The 15,003-nt window shown below is 43.3% G+C and overlaps 1 protein-coding gene and 1 pseudogene across 1 annotated transcript; one reads left to right on the top strand and one right to left on the bottom strand.

The window, feature by feature from the left end:
- The first annotated feature begins 5,156 nt into the window (after positions 1-5,156).
- LOC130872749 (cyanocobalamin reductase / alkylcobalamin dealkylase-like) lies at positions 5,157-7,760 on the top strand (annotated as a pseudogene).
- Positions 7,761-12,101: 4,341 nt separating this feature from the next.
- On the bottom strand, positions 12,102-12,428 carry LOC130872400 (elongin-B-like). The gene has a single exon (XM_057766224.1). It carries the CDS (start codon positions 12,426-12,428, stop codon positions 12,102-12,104), a length of 327 nt encoding a protein of 108 aa, XP_057622207.1.
- Between the last annotated feature and the right edge of the window lie 2,575 nt (positions 12,429-15,003).

Below are 15,003 nucleotides of genomic sequence, written 5' to 3'. Positions count from 1 at the left end.
GGTAGAGAAGAGTAACCCGGAAGCCGTTTATGCCTCCACGTGACAGAGTCGTCCCAAGGGGTTGCAGCTTTCCGCAACCGGTAACCGCGTGCTCTAGTTCGCTCCGCTTAAGAGCTGCGCTTGCAAGGGAGATTTGAAAACGATTCGGAAAAGAGCAAACCACGTGGGCAGAGACTACGCGGGCCTGTGGAATTTAAATCCACGTAGCGAGGCAAATGATAGGCTGCGTGGGGACTTGAAGTCAATCTGAGGTGTCTAAAGGGAAAATACAAAGAACTGCAGCAAGAAAAGCCACTGCGTGATGATTTATGTTAAACTGCTGGCTCCACGCACAAGGCACAGGCCGCAAGGCACAGGCCGCGGCCGGCCGAACTGGCGGCCAGCAGCCGAGCGGGGGAAGGAGGGGTTCTAAAACCAAACGTTGGGCGCCAGATGAAGGCGCAAGTCATAAACAATCCCACACCAGTTTGGAATTGTGATTAATAGGGTGGTATTTATTTAAAGGGGAATAAACTTACAGATCACGGTCCCAGACAACAGCCCTCTGCGCACGCAATTGGGAAGAAGTCTAGTCGCCGGAACCGGAGCAGGAAGTATAGAGAGAGAGGAGGGAAGTGGCCGCTTTTTTTAAAGGGAAAGATACCACGCCCCAATGGGCTGGTATCTTGGCGGCTATTGGCTGGAGGAGCGGAAGGACCTCCCGCAACAGAGGGGAAAAGGGAACACTTCTAAATTGCTGGTGGGAATGCAAGCTGGTACAACCCCTTTGGGATGTAGGTGTGGTGATTTCTTAGAAAATTAGGAAACAACCTTCCTCAAGAACCAATAATACCACTTTTGGGTATATATTCAAAGGATGTCTAAACGTGCCACAAGGACATGTGCTCAACTATGTTCATAGCTTCTTTGTTTGTCATACCCAGAACCTGGAAACAACCTAAATGCCCCTCGACCGAAGAATGAATAAAAATAATGTGGTACATTTACACAATGGAGTACTTACACACAGGAAAAAAATACGACAGCTTGAATTTTGTAGGAAAATGGATGGAGCTAGAAAACATTATTTTGAGTGAGGTAACCCAGATATAGAAAGACAATTATCACATGTACTACTCACAGGTGGTTATTAAATATAAAGCAAAGAAAGCCAGTTTACAAACCACAATCCCAGAGAACTTAGACAACAATGTAGACAGTAAGAGGGACTTACATGTTACATAGTTCTAATCTACATGGGAAGTAGAAAGTATAAAAACATAAGATCTCCTGAGTAAATTTTGAGCATGGAGACTTTGGGGGAGGATTGAAGGCAGGAGGGGAGAGGCAGGGAGTGGTAGAGAATAAATGTAGAGCTCAACAAATATCAATAAAAATTTTTTAAATAAATAATAAAAAGGAGGAATTTATTTTTCTTTATGTATAAGAGAACATACATGTTTTTGAGAATATGGAAGGCAAAGGGTGTTCTTTGGGTGTTGTTTACCTTCAGTTTCTCTCTCTCTCTCTCTCTCTCTCTCTCTCTCTCTTTCTCTTTTGTTTGTTTGTTTGTCTTCATTTTTCAAGATGGGGTTTCTATGTGTAACAACCCTCTCTGTCCTGGAACTAGCAGGAACCCACAGATCAACCTGCCTCTGTCTCCAGAGTGCTGGGATTAACGACCTTGTGGTATCACTGCCTGGCCTTTTTGTTTGTTATAAAGAATTTATATGAAAAAAATAAAAATAAATAAAGAATTTATGTGGATGAATGTTTTCCCTGCATATGCACTATGTTGGATCCCTTGGAACTTGGGTTATGGATTGCTGTGAGCCATGCTGGGTGCTGGGAATTGAACCTGTATTGTTGTGGGAGCTGCGGGCTGGGTTCCTGCCACCCCAGCTCCTGGTCGCCTGGCTAGCTTATGCCCCAAAATAGCAACACACAAACTATATTCATTTAAACACTGCTTGGCCAACTAGCTCTAGCCTCTTACGGGCTAATTCTCATATTTTGCCTAACCCATTTTTAGTAATCTGTGTAGCACCAGTCTTACCGGGAAAGATTCAGATTGTCTGACCTGGCAGCTTGCTTCATAGCATCTGCTCGGGAGAGAGGAGCATGGCATCTGAGCTCACTTCCTCTTCCTCTCAGCATTCTGTTCTGTTTACTCCTCCCACCTATGTTTTAACCTATGAGGCCAAGCAGTTTCTTTATTACTTAACCAATGACCTTCCTCCATCATTTCCCCTTTTTCCGTTTAAACAAAAAGTAAAGGCTTTAATTTATACATAGTAAAATTACATATTACAAAACAGTTATCAAGTAAAAATTACAATATTTACATCTATTTTATCATTTTTCATAACTAAGGAAAACTATAACTATCTATATATTCTTTAAATCCATCAAAGACTCCAGAAGAATATAATATTACCTAAGTAAATGAGAAGTAAGCAACTTACAAAACTCTAGAAATCACAGAGACATCTCGCTGCCTGGACAGTCACCCAAAGTTCCTCTGTATCGTTGGGGCATCCATCTTCGGCCTAGAGGTCCATAGTATCCAGAGACATTTCCATGAAGCAGGAAATTTTAAAGGCATTTCAGTCACTATCTGATGTGTCCTGCAGAATGTCTCACAGACTCCTTCATGAATCAGGAACCCCAAAAGATCATCTCATCTTTAGGCAAGTTCAGTAGTCCTCTCTCTGCTGGTTCTCTGTGTCCAGTTTATGCAACAGTCCAGGCAAGAGCAGTTTCTTGCCCAAATGTCTATCAAACTCCATAAGGAGCCTCTTCAATGCCCATCTTCCTCTTGAAGTAGATTGGTGCTGCCAGGAGCAGAGTGTCTCATTGTCATGAAAAGTCCTAAGTTATTAAAACATTTAAAATGCCATATTCTATAATCTTTGAAAGATATGAAGAATGCCCATCTAAAATATATCTATGTACATCTAGAAAATCTAACTAACATGACTACAAACTTGACTATTATTAATGATTATCTATTAAAGACCTATATATGTTACATTTTTACATGAAATACACAATCACAATACCTTAATCAATATCAGAAATACATATATATATATACATATAACAAAATTGACCTTAAATTATATCAACAAAGCAAAACTTATACCAATGTAAATTATCCATATCTATATCATATCCCCCTTTAAATGTAAAAGAACATTTATAAACAATATTTGGGAATATGGGCACAGTTATTCAGTTATTTCTCTCCAAACTGCTTGGTGCTGAATGGGGGCGCTGTTATTTAGGTCTTTTATGGTATAACCTGTGTGCTAGGTTCATCTCAGTCGGCAGTTGAGTGAAGTAATTTTCTGAAGGAGTTCACAGCAACCTTTCAGGAGGGCATGGTCCATCATATTGGGATAGAAACAATCCAAAGAGTCTCATCCTCTGTGAAAACAAAGAAGAAACTCCTTTCCAAAGCATCATGTCCTTAGATCCAAATTTTAAAGTCAAGGTATTTTCAAAATATCTATGTTGGATTAGTTCAGCAGCATTTATAAACAAATATCTTTTAGCATCTGTTGCTCCTTCCTCAGCATTCAAACAATTCAAACAGAGCATAATAGCATACAGTATCAAGATTCTCATTGTATTTTTCATCTTTGTGCGGCTTTATTTTAACCTCTATTTTGTTTATTTTTACTTTTTGAGGCAAGTATTCTGTATATCTTTCTTCTGGAATAACTCTGTAGACCAGGCTGTCCTTGAACTCTCAGAGATCCTTCTGTCTCTGCCTCCCAGGCATTGGGATTAAAGGCCTGTGCTACCACACCTTGAAATCACAGAGGTCAATCTCCCTCTGCCTCCCAAGTGCTGGGATTAAAGGTGTGTACTGCCACACCGAACTACTTTCTTTCTTCCTTTTTTTTACTTTTAAGAACGTTAACTTTTAGCCTGCATATATTTTTAAACACACTGTAAACCATCTCAAGGTTTTCTTTGTCTTTGAGTCTCTCTTTACTGTATATATCTCTTTTTCTGACCACACGAGCCTTTAAATTACTGAGCAATATGGGTAGGATTAAAGCCGTGGCTTTGGTGGCTGGATCCAGCCCATTCCTTAGCTTTCCAGCTTCATGGCAGAGTTATAGGCTTAGCCACTTTTATTGCCACAAGTCTATGGCATTTCAAGGTCCCTGCCAGCAAGTAAGCTGCAGCATTCTGCTCATAGAACACACTCAGTCGGACCAGACCATCTGCCTGAAAGAGTCAGAGTTTGCCCTTGCAGGACGGACCAGAAAGCCAGCATTTTAAATAAAACAGCACAACTTTTTTCCTGCTACGGCTGAAAACCGAAAAGCATACATTCAGCTTTTCATCAGAACCATTTAAGTGTTTTGTGGCAGGACCTCTTAATGAGCTGCAGGGTTTTGCAGCTAAAGCTGAGTCAGGAAACCGCTCTTAGATGAGTGTGCTTGATTACCTCTAGCAAGCAGAGCAGACCCGAGAAATTGCTGCTACCAAGAAAACATGCTTACTCTATTCTTTCCCAGGCTTTCTGTGGATGCAGTTGTCCACACGTTAGGGGACATTTCTTTCTTGGGAGCTGCGGGCTGGGTTCCTGCTGCCCCAGCTGCAGGTCGCCTGGCTATCTTATGCCCCAAAATAACAACACACAAACTATATTCATTTAAACACTGCTTGGCCCACTAGCTCTAGTCTCTTACGGGCTAATTCTCATATTTTGCCTAACCCACTTTTAGTAATCTCTGTAGCACCAGTCTTACCGGGAAAGATTCAGCATGTCTGACCCTGTGGCTTGCTTCATAGTGTCTTCTTGGGAGAGGGGAGCATGGCGTCTGAGCTCACTTCCTCTTCCTCCCAGCATTCTGTTCTATTTGCTCTGCCCACCTATGTTTTAACCTATGAGGCCAAGCAGTTTCTTTATTACTTGACCAATGACCTTCCTCCATCACTGTATCTATTTATTACCAGAGCAGTAAGGGCTATTGAGCCATTTCTTCAGTCCCTTACTCTTTGAGGCAGAATCTCTTATTCCTCCAGAACTTGACATGTGGGTGTGACTAGCATGCACTCTGCTTCTCCAGGGCAGGTTTTATAAGCAAGGTCTGTCAGGCCTGACTTCTTTTTTAATAGAGGTTAAAGTTATGATTTCCCTTGAAATATGGCTTTTAATGGAGAATCCCAGCAGTAGGGAGGTAAAGGCAAGATTATCATCTTTGCAATGGATAGCAAGTTCAAGGCCATTTTGACCCTATCTCAAAAAACTAAACCATGGGCTTATGAGCCAGGGCCATGTTAATACACATCTTAGGCCTTCGTGGAACAGTCGTGCCTCCCATCATGCTAACAGGAGCCCCTTATTCTGTTCCAGAAGTTTCCAGATCTGCAAATAGAAGTCATTGCTGACTATGACGTACACCCCAACCAGCACCCTAAGATTCTAGCCCAGACTGTAGCCCATGTGGCCAGGGCTGCTTACTACTACCAACGACAAGATGTGGATGCTGACCCATGGGGGACCAAGGTTAGAGAATACATGTGAATGAATGAGTGGGGCCTTAGAGAAAATTAGTAAAAGCCCCTCCAAGTATCCCTGTGAGGTTTCACATTACATCACCCAGGACAAAGTTTCTGTGGTCTTGACAAATAGGCCACCTGCTTTCTGGTTTACGTGAGGACATAATAGTTCAAAAGCCTGGGCCCTTTAATATTTTAAAATTCTCTTTTGTAGCCGGGTGGTGGTGACGAACTCCTTTAATCCCGGCACTTGGGAGGCAGAGGCAGGCAGATCTCTGTGAGTTCGAGACCAGCCTCGTCTACAAGAGCTAGTTCTAGGACAGGCTCCAAAACCACAGAGAAACCCTGTCTCGAAAAATCTCTCTTACAGCCGGGGGGTGGTGACACACTCCTTTAATCCTAGGACTCAGAAGGCAGAGGCAGGCAGATTTCAGTGAGTTCGAGACCAGCCTGTTGTATAAGGGCTACTTCCAGGACAGGCACCAAAGCTACAGAGAGAGCTTGTCTAGTAACAAAACAAAAGAAAACAAAACAAAACAAAACAAAACAAAAAAATCTCTCTGAAAAATGGTTTATCAGTTAAGAGCACTGACTGCTGAACTTCCAGAGGTTCTGAGTTCAATTCCCAACAACTCTATCGTGTCTCACAACAATGTGTAATGAGATCTGGTGCCCTCTTCTGGCATGCAGGCATACATGGAAGCAGAACACCGTATATATTTAAAAAAAAAGTAAGTCGGGCAATTGGGGGCACACGCCTTTAATCCCAGCACTAGGGACACAGATGCAAGGAGATCTCTGTGAGTTTGAGGTCAGCCTCTAGACAAAGTGTGTTCCAGGGAGGCTCCAAACGACAGAGAAACCATGTCTCAAAGAAAACTAACTAAATAAATAAATCTTAATTTTTTTTTCGGTGTTCTGCATGCACTCATGGAGACCAAAGGACAACTGCTAGAGTCAGGTCTCTCCTTCCACCATGTGGGTCCCTGGGGATGAACCGAGGTTGTCAGGCTTGGCTGCAAACACCTTCCCTCACTGAATCACCTCACCTCTTCCTGCTCTATTTTTGTTTTTGAACAAGGTCTTTACACTTGAGGCTGTCTTAGAACTCACTGTGTAGGCTGACCTTGAACTCATTGAGATACCTTTGCCCTAGGAGTACTGGGAATTAAAGCACAGGCAGGTAAGCCAGACAGGATCTGTATTGTTTGTTTGTTTTGGGAAAAGGATTTATCTGTGTGATAAATAACCTGGTTATTCTGGAACTCTGTAGACCAGGTTGACCTCAAACTCACAAAAAACTCCAGCCTTTGCCTTCTGAGGACTAGGCATATGCAACCACTGCCCAGCTTGACTGCTTTGTTCTTAAAACTTTGTGTTTCCTGGCTGTTTCTGGAAAATCAAGGTGCTGAGTAATGCAAGTCAGGGCTCAAGGGAGCCCTTCCTTATTCCTTAGAATCTTTCTGAGTAGGTGGTGAAGAGAAGACAGGACAATGAGGTGGGGGTAAAGGCACTGTGGGCCACACCAGCATACCAACCTGAGTTTGACCCCAGGGACCCATGTAAAGGACAGAGAGCCAAGTCCATGAAATTTCCCTCTGAGCCCCATAGATACTTTCATATATGCACAGTAATAATTTCTTAAAAATCAGGAAAAGAGCCAAGCAGTGGTGGTACTCCTAGCACTCGGGAGGCAGAGGCAGGCGGATCTCTGTGAGTTTAAGGCCTCTGTAGATACTGCTTGCACGTAGAAATAAATTGAAGGACAAAAAAAGGTTGCAATAATGATAGCTGGACTTAGTGTCAAAATGGCCTCCGTAACTCTGCCTTGCCTTTCCCTTCTCCCCAGTACATAGCAGGTGTGTGCATACACCCCTGATCTGCACTGGTTTGCTATCCGAGGGGTAATGCTGCTGCCAGGGATTGAAGTGCCAAATTTGCCACCCAGAAAGCCCCCTGATTGTGTGCCTACAAGAGCTGGCCGCATCACTCTGCTTGAAGGCTTCAATTTCCATTGGTGTGACTGGACCTACCTGGATGCCGTGACTCCTGCAGAAAGGTACTCAGAAGAGCAGAAGATCTACCTTTCCACCCGACCTGCACAATGTTTGGCCCTATTAGACTTATCCCCACAATCAGAACACCCTAGCCCTACATCTGAACGTTCCAGTTCCATGCTTACCAAGCCTCAGAATTCCAGCAGAGCGGGAAGCTCACTTAGCCCCAGTGTCTCACCACCTCTCTCCCTAGACCCTTGATACATTTCCCCTGTGGGCTCCCACTTTGGTAGATTTATTTTGGTAGAATTTGAGTTTTGAAAAATCCCTTTTTTCAGTTTTTCAAAACAAGGTTTCTCTCTGTGGCTACAGCTGTCCTGAAACTCACTCTGTAGACCAGGCTAGCCTCCAACTCGGAGATCTGCCTGCCTCTGCCTCCCGAGTGTTGGGATTAAAGATGTGTGAAAGAAGCACATTTATTTTGAATATTTCCAAAGGCTACAAAAGAGAGTCAAGACTCAATTTATATTGGTCAAGACAAACACATTCAAGACTAACACATTCAAGACAGACTCAAAATCAGCAGCCACCTTCAAATATTGGACTCATGCCTGTTATATTTCTGTGTAATACTGCAAAATACTATTTAGAGGTGTGGTTCTCAACCTTCCTAATGGAATTCCTCATGTTGTTCTAACCCCCAACAATAAAATCACTTTCATTGTTATTGAAATAAGTGATTTTGTTGTTTTGAATCATAATGGAAATGTTTCCCCAATGGTCTTAGGCTACCCCTGTGAAAATCTCCTCCAACTACCTAAATGGGTCTTCACCCACAGGAAGAGAATTGCTGATTTAGAGTATCCTAGGGGTATGCACCCTTTAAATTGTACCCACAACATAGGGCTAAGCTAAGTAATTCTTTAAATAAACTACTTTGACACTAACCTATAGTAGTGATGTTATTACTAAAGGCTTAAAGAATCTTACCATCAAGACAGCCATCCGTCCTCATGGAAGCAGAGAACCGACTCCTGGAAGCTGTACTCTGACCCCATATACACTGATGTACCCCTCTCCCCATGAACATGTGATTTAAGAGGAAGAAAAGAGAAATGATCAAGGTCTGGAGAGTTGGCTCAATGGTAAGAGTTCTTCCAGAGGTCCTGAGTTCAATTCCCAGCAACCATATTGTGGCTCACAAGCATCTGTTATGAGGTCTGGTGCCCTCTTCTGGCCTGCATGTCTATCTGCAGGCAGAACACTGCACACATAATAAATAAAATCTTAAGAATAAAAGTAAAAATAAAAATAACAGTCAGGTCCATCCGTTATTTACTCCCAGAACTCTGAGATGAGTGCAAGATTAAAACCAACCTAGGCTGCAATGCAAGACTGCATTTGTTTGTAGGCCAGAAGCATGTCTTAGTCTTCTTGAGGCTGGAATTTAAGAGGCAGTTGGGAGCCATGTGCTGTGGGTTAAGACAGTCCCCCCTGAACCTGATGCTTATTTGAGGTTTGCTAAGCAGCAAGCTCCAATCTACCTGTCTCCCCTGCATTTAGATAACAAACACACAACTTTGGTCCTTGCATTTTTATGTGGTTATTGGGGACTGGACTCAGACCCACGTGATTGCACTGTGTTCTGCTCACAGTGTGTTCTACATTTGGTCATAAATGCATTTATTAACCCTGTAGCTACCAAGGGTACTGAACAAGAGCCAAATAGTAAGATCATCAAATCAGCTATTCAGGAAATCTTAGCCATGCTGGAGTTCTGGGCAGTGCAGAGTGGAGTTCTCTCCACACAGCCGATGCTTTCTTTTGCCTTAACTTCTCTAGTGCTCGGATTACAGGTGTATCCCACACCGTTTATGTGTGGCAGCAGGCTTAGAACACCATGCAAACTGTTCATTTGTGTCAACTTGACAGTAAAGTATTGTCACCTGGGAGAGGAAACCCCAACTGAGGAATTGTGTAAATCAGACTGATCTGTGGGGATTTTGTGGGATTGTTTTTTTTGGGGGGGAGTGAAGACTAGCTGACTTAGACGGGTCCAGTTCAGTGTAGGACTGCAGCCGGTCCTGGGCAGACAAGTAACTCTCCAGGTACTCACTCAGCCTTGGAGAACAGCAGAGCTGCCACCATGACAGTGGGAAGGGGAGGGGCCAACATACAAATTTTTAAAAGTTCACTATAGTGCAATGCAAATAATACAAGACCCTGTCTCAAAAAGAATAAATTTAATTTAAAAATCATTATTTATGATTAGATTCTCAGGTCCCAGGTTTCTTTGGTATCTGACAAATACTTTTTCTGAGTATTGTATTTTCTTACACTCTAAAATTTTGCTTTGTTTTTCCATTATTTGAGACACGGTGTCTCTATGTAGACCAGGATGGCCTCCAACTCACAGAGATAGCCCTGTCTTTCCCTCCTAAATATTGGGATTAAAAGTATTCACCCCTCAAGCCCTGGCCTAAAACTTTTTAAAACAATAAAAGTTTTCAATCTTTTTCTTAAGTCTACTGCTAACACAAGAGTTATTTGGCGTGTGTCGGCCAAGAAAACTCAAAACCATCCAGCAAATAAACCACAAACCAATACGCAAGCCAAGCCTGCATATTCTCAGACTATTCTGCTTGTTATGATTATTCCTACAAGCCACGCCCAATCCTTCTCCCATCCACTGAGGCAGGCTGATAGTCAGCTTCCAGCCTGAGCTTGCTCTATTATTCATCTTTCTCTTGGAGAGGCATCTTAGCTTCTGCCTGTATCCCCACTTCTCTACTCCCTCCTTTCTCTGTCTCTGTCTCTCTCTCTCTCTTACCCCCAACTACCTTCTCCCCTTTTGCATTCCCCTCCATAGCTCCCTGAATAAATATTTACCTCATTCTACATGTCCTGTCTATCCATGTTTCTGTCTCCTGCCTGCCGGCGATGTGTCTCCCTGCCAGGGACCAGCCATTGCCAGGGGATGGTCAGCCATTGCTGCCTGCTACTGGCTGCTCCCAGGGCCCCCTCCCTGCCACCACATGACCTGCTACCAACATTTGGAGACCTATAGCATTTCTGCTGCCTACTGCTGCACGGGATCTTGCCGCATTTTTAAAAAAAAAATGATAACACTGTGCTTCCACTCCAGTTTTCAGGCCGAAGAGTATTTGTATCCCACACTAGCTTTGCAAAAGCACTATAGGAACTTTTAAAAGAGTTTAACTTACACAAATCATAAGTTCAAAGTAGAAAAGAATGTATAGGAAACATATTTAGTTTTGAGACCCTCTTATATGCTAAAGTAACATTAGTCACTAGGCAGCTAACATGAATGGGAAAACGTACAGTCCCCTCCATGTGAGTAAGGACTCCATTAATACATTTTAGAAATTCTGAAAAAGGAAAAGACCCAAGCTTGGATTCTGTACTCATGGCCAGCCACGACCAACTACATTTTAATTATTACTATATATGTATGAATGACATGTATGTACGTTTGTGAGGTGTAAAGGGGTGAACATGTCCATGTGTGAAGTTGTATGTGCACGTGTCTGTGCACGTGAGTGTAGGCATGAATTCCCCTGGAGCCACAGTTACATTCAGTTGGGTGCTGCGATCTCTGGGTGCTGCGAGTCAAGGTCGGGTCCTCTGTAACAGCAGTAAGTGTTCTAACTACTGACCCTTCTCTTCAGTTCCTCCATCTCTTTTTACTGTTGTTTTGGTTTGGTTTGGTTCTTGTTTTTTTCAGAAAAGGGTTTGTCTGTATAGCCCTGGCTGTCCTGGAACTTGCTTCATACACCAGGCAGGCCTTGAACTCAGAAACCTGTTTCTGCCTCCCAAGTGCTGGGATAAAGGCATACACCACCACACCTGACTTTCTGACAAATGTTTACTATCTATAAAATGCAGTAAAGGCGTGAATAAGCAAAGAACCCTACCAAACACAAAGCCCGGTGATAGGCTCAGCAGAGGGAATAATGGCACCTGCTGACAACCTGAATCCCATTTTTTTTGTTGTTGTTGTTTTTTTGTTTTTCCAGACAGGGTTTCTCTCTTTATCAGTCCTTTCTGTCCAGGAACTATCCTTTTAGAACAGACCAGTCTTACCTTGAACTCACAGAGATTCAAAGGCATCTGCCTCCAGAGCGCTACGATTAAAGGCATAAGCCAACACCACTGGGGCAAATCCCACCTCTTTTTTTTTTTACATGATGGTACGGGAGAACCAACTCTTGCAAGCTGTTCTCTGACCTCTACCTAAGAGCAGCCTTGAGACATACACTACCACACAGATAGATGCACACAAAATAATAAATGAAATACTTAAATTTGCCAGGCACAGTCACCTGTATCTTTAATCCAGCACTCAAGAGACAGGCAGGAAGAGATCCACTTGCATTTGAGACCAGCCTGATCTACATTGTGAGTTCCAAGAACAACTAAGTACACATAATGATATCCTGGTTTTTTTTGTTTGTTTGTTTGTTTTTGTTTTTGTTTTTGTTTTTTTTTTTTGACAGCCAAATCTTTATTAAGGGAATGGGTTTCTGGGGGTGGGGGGTGGGCCTGGGGCCCTCACTACACAGCTTGCTATTCGTCACTGTCTCAAGAATCCTGTGGCTTCATCACATATGGACGCTCTGGAGGGCTGGAGAAGGGCTCAATGTGCAGGGCTTCGAAGGCATCATCCTCTTGGAAGGCCAGGCCCACTGTGGCTGGGGCCTGTGGCTCTGCTGTCAGGTAAGTGAAGCCACACTCACCCAGAGTTTTCCCATCATCAAGGAGCTGGTCGTCCTTGTACAGCCGCTGCTCATCCGCTGGCCGCTTAAGGATCCTCTCAATGATGTGCTTCAGCTCGATTATGGTAGTCGACTCCTTGGCATCCGTGAAGATAGTGGTCTTGTGGCGCCGGATCATGAGAAACACGTCCATCCCGGAGGCTGCTTCTGGCTCTACGTGCCAGCACAGCCACGCTCAGTACCGAGATCCTGTTTTGAAAATATCAAATTAAATAAAACTCACCCTGGGTTGGATTTCAGAAAGGTTGTTTGGTTTTAAAACATGCAATTATTAGTTAGAGGAATCAGGTACTTGAGCCATAGTGAGCACGTGGAGACGAGAAGAAAACTTGGAGTTCAATCCTTCCACACACTGAGCTTTTGTTGTTGGATTTTTCAAGACAGGGTTTCTCTGTTTAACTGTCCTGGTTGACCTGGAACTCCCTTTGTAAATGTAATAGTCTATCCTGTCCCTTCAAAAGACAAGCCCCGCCCTCAAGTCCACAGAGGCAGGAGGATCTTCCTTCTGCTTCCTGCCTGCAAGCTCTCCCTTTCCTCCCTCCCTACGAGGTAGTTTCTCCTTCCTCTCCTCTCCTCTCCCCCTTACATCCTCTCTCTGTTCCTCTCTCTCTGCCTCTTTTTCCTCGTTCCCCTTCTCCCTCCCTCTCCCCTGTCCTCTTCCCTCTCATAATCCACTAAAGAAATATCCAACATCACTCTTACATGGTGTGCCTATCCGCCTCTGTCTCTCACCTGCTGTCTTGCTCCCTGCCTGAGACCCACTGCCAACCCTCAGGGAACTGTGCAGCGTTTTATTTTTTAATTTAATTTATTTATTTATTTATTATGTATACAATATTCTGTCTGTGTGTATGACTGCAGGCCAGAAGAGGGCACCAGACCCCGTTACAGATGGTTGTGAGCCATCATGTGGTTGCTGGGAATTGAACTCAGGACCTTTGGAAGAGCAGACAATGCTCTTAACCTCTGAGCCATCTCTCCAGCCCGCAGCATTTTATTTTTACAATTACAATAGATCAGGTTGATCTTGATCTCACAGAAATCTGCCCGCCTCTGTGTCTAGACATGTGCCACCATGCCCAGCTGCCACTCTTGAATTTTTAAATCTGAAAATGATTTATTTTAAAATGACAATATATACTATTTGAAATGTGTGAGACTAAAATGTTTTCTGTCTCTCGATTACTTGTCTTGGTCTCATGTATGGAATATCACCTTTTTAAAAGTGTGCATTTATTTTGAATTCATGAGTAATATGCCTACATGTATGTCTGGGCACCACATGAGTGCCTGGTGCCATCAGATGCCAGAGGGGAGAATCGTATCCCATGAAAGCAGATGGTTGTGAACTGTCATGCAGGTGCTGGGAACTGAACCCAGGTCTTCTACAAGAGCAATAAGTGCTCTTAACGACGGAACCATCTCTCTAGCCCAGGAATATTACCTTTCAATAATTATAGTACCCCTCAAAATTTAAGTTTTTAGAGGAACAGACCACAAAAATAACTTACACTTACCAAAAGATATGATAGAAAACAAGCATTTTGGCCAGGCAGTGGTGGCACACGCCTATAATCTCAGCACTCAGGGGGAAGACGCTAGCCTAGTCTACAAGAGCTAGTTCCAGGACAGCTAGGATTGATTTTTTTTTCTTTTTTCTTTTTTTTTTTTTGCTTTTTTTTTTTTTTTTTTTTTTTTTGCTTTTCGAGACAGGGTTTCTCTGTGATTTTGGAGCCTGGCCTGGAACTAGCTCTTGTAGACCAGGCTGATCTCGAACTCACAGAGATCCACCTGCCTCTGCCTCCCAAGTGCTGGGATTAAAGGCGTGTGCCACCACCGCCCTGCGACAGCTAGGACTGTTACACAGAGAAACTCTGTCTCCAAATACAAACAAAAACAACCATGCATTTTGGGTCCTGGTTATGGCCCAGTTAGTAGTATTTACATAGCATTCACAAAGTCCTAGGTTCAGCCCTTGACACTGTCAAATGCGGTGGCACACACCTGTAATCCCAGAACCCAAGAAGTGAAGGCAGGAAGATCACAAATTCAAGGAATCCTTAGTTACATAGTGAATTTAAGGGCATCCTGAGTTAAATGAGACCTTATTTAAGAATAAAAGAAGGGCTCCAAAACCACAGAGAAACCCTGTCTCGAAAAAAAACCAAATAAATAAATAAAAGTAGGGCCGGGTGGTGGTGGCGCATGCCTTTAATTCCAGTACTCCAGAGGCAGAGGCAGGCAGATCTCTGTGAATTTGATGCCAGCCTGGTCTACAAAGGGAGTTCTGGGATAGCTAAGGCTGTCACACAGAGAAATACTGTCTCAAAAAAACAAAAAATGAAAAAAAACAAAGATAAAAAGAAGGTTTAGGTTGTGTCTGTTTGCTTTTGAAGATACTCAATTTCAGAGAACCTGAGAAGCCTGCTGCAACCATACAGGCTGGGCTGCTAAAGATGAGGAGGTGTAGAGAATCTGGAGTAAGTCACAATAAACTGTAGCACAATTAATAAAAATACAGACACAAATATTGGGGTTCAACAAGCCAACCAGAAAAGCAAAGCAATCAGCCACTACGACTTACCTCTAACACAGTCCAAATAGGGCGATTCTGCCTCCAGGAATCCTCAGAATGAGACTGGCTGAGAGCTGTCTCCTCCTGTCTTATATACCTCTCTAGGGCGGGGATTAAGGGCATGCACCACTCC

This window comes from Chionomys nivalis, chromosome 4 (genome assembly GCF_950005125.1).
Source record: "Chionomys nivalis chromosome 4, mChiNiv1.1, whole genome shotgun sequence".
NCBI lineage: Eukaryota > Metazoa > Chordata > Mammalia > Rodentia > Cricetidae > Chionomys > Chionomys nivalis.
The sequence above is the reverse complement of the archived record's forward strand: the minus strand, read 5'-3'. Positions and strand labels throughout refer to the sequence as shown.

Coding starts and splice junctions, on each gene's coding strand:
- LOC130872400 (XM_057766224.1), bottom strand. CDS start 12,428: ATGGACGTGTTTCTCATGATCCGGCGCCACAAGACCACTATCTTCACG.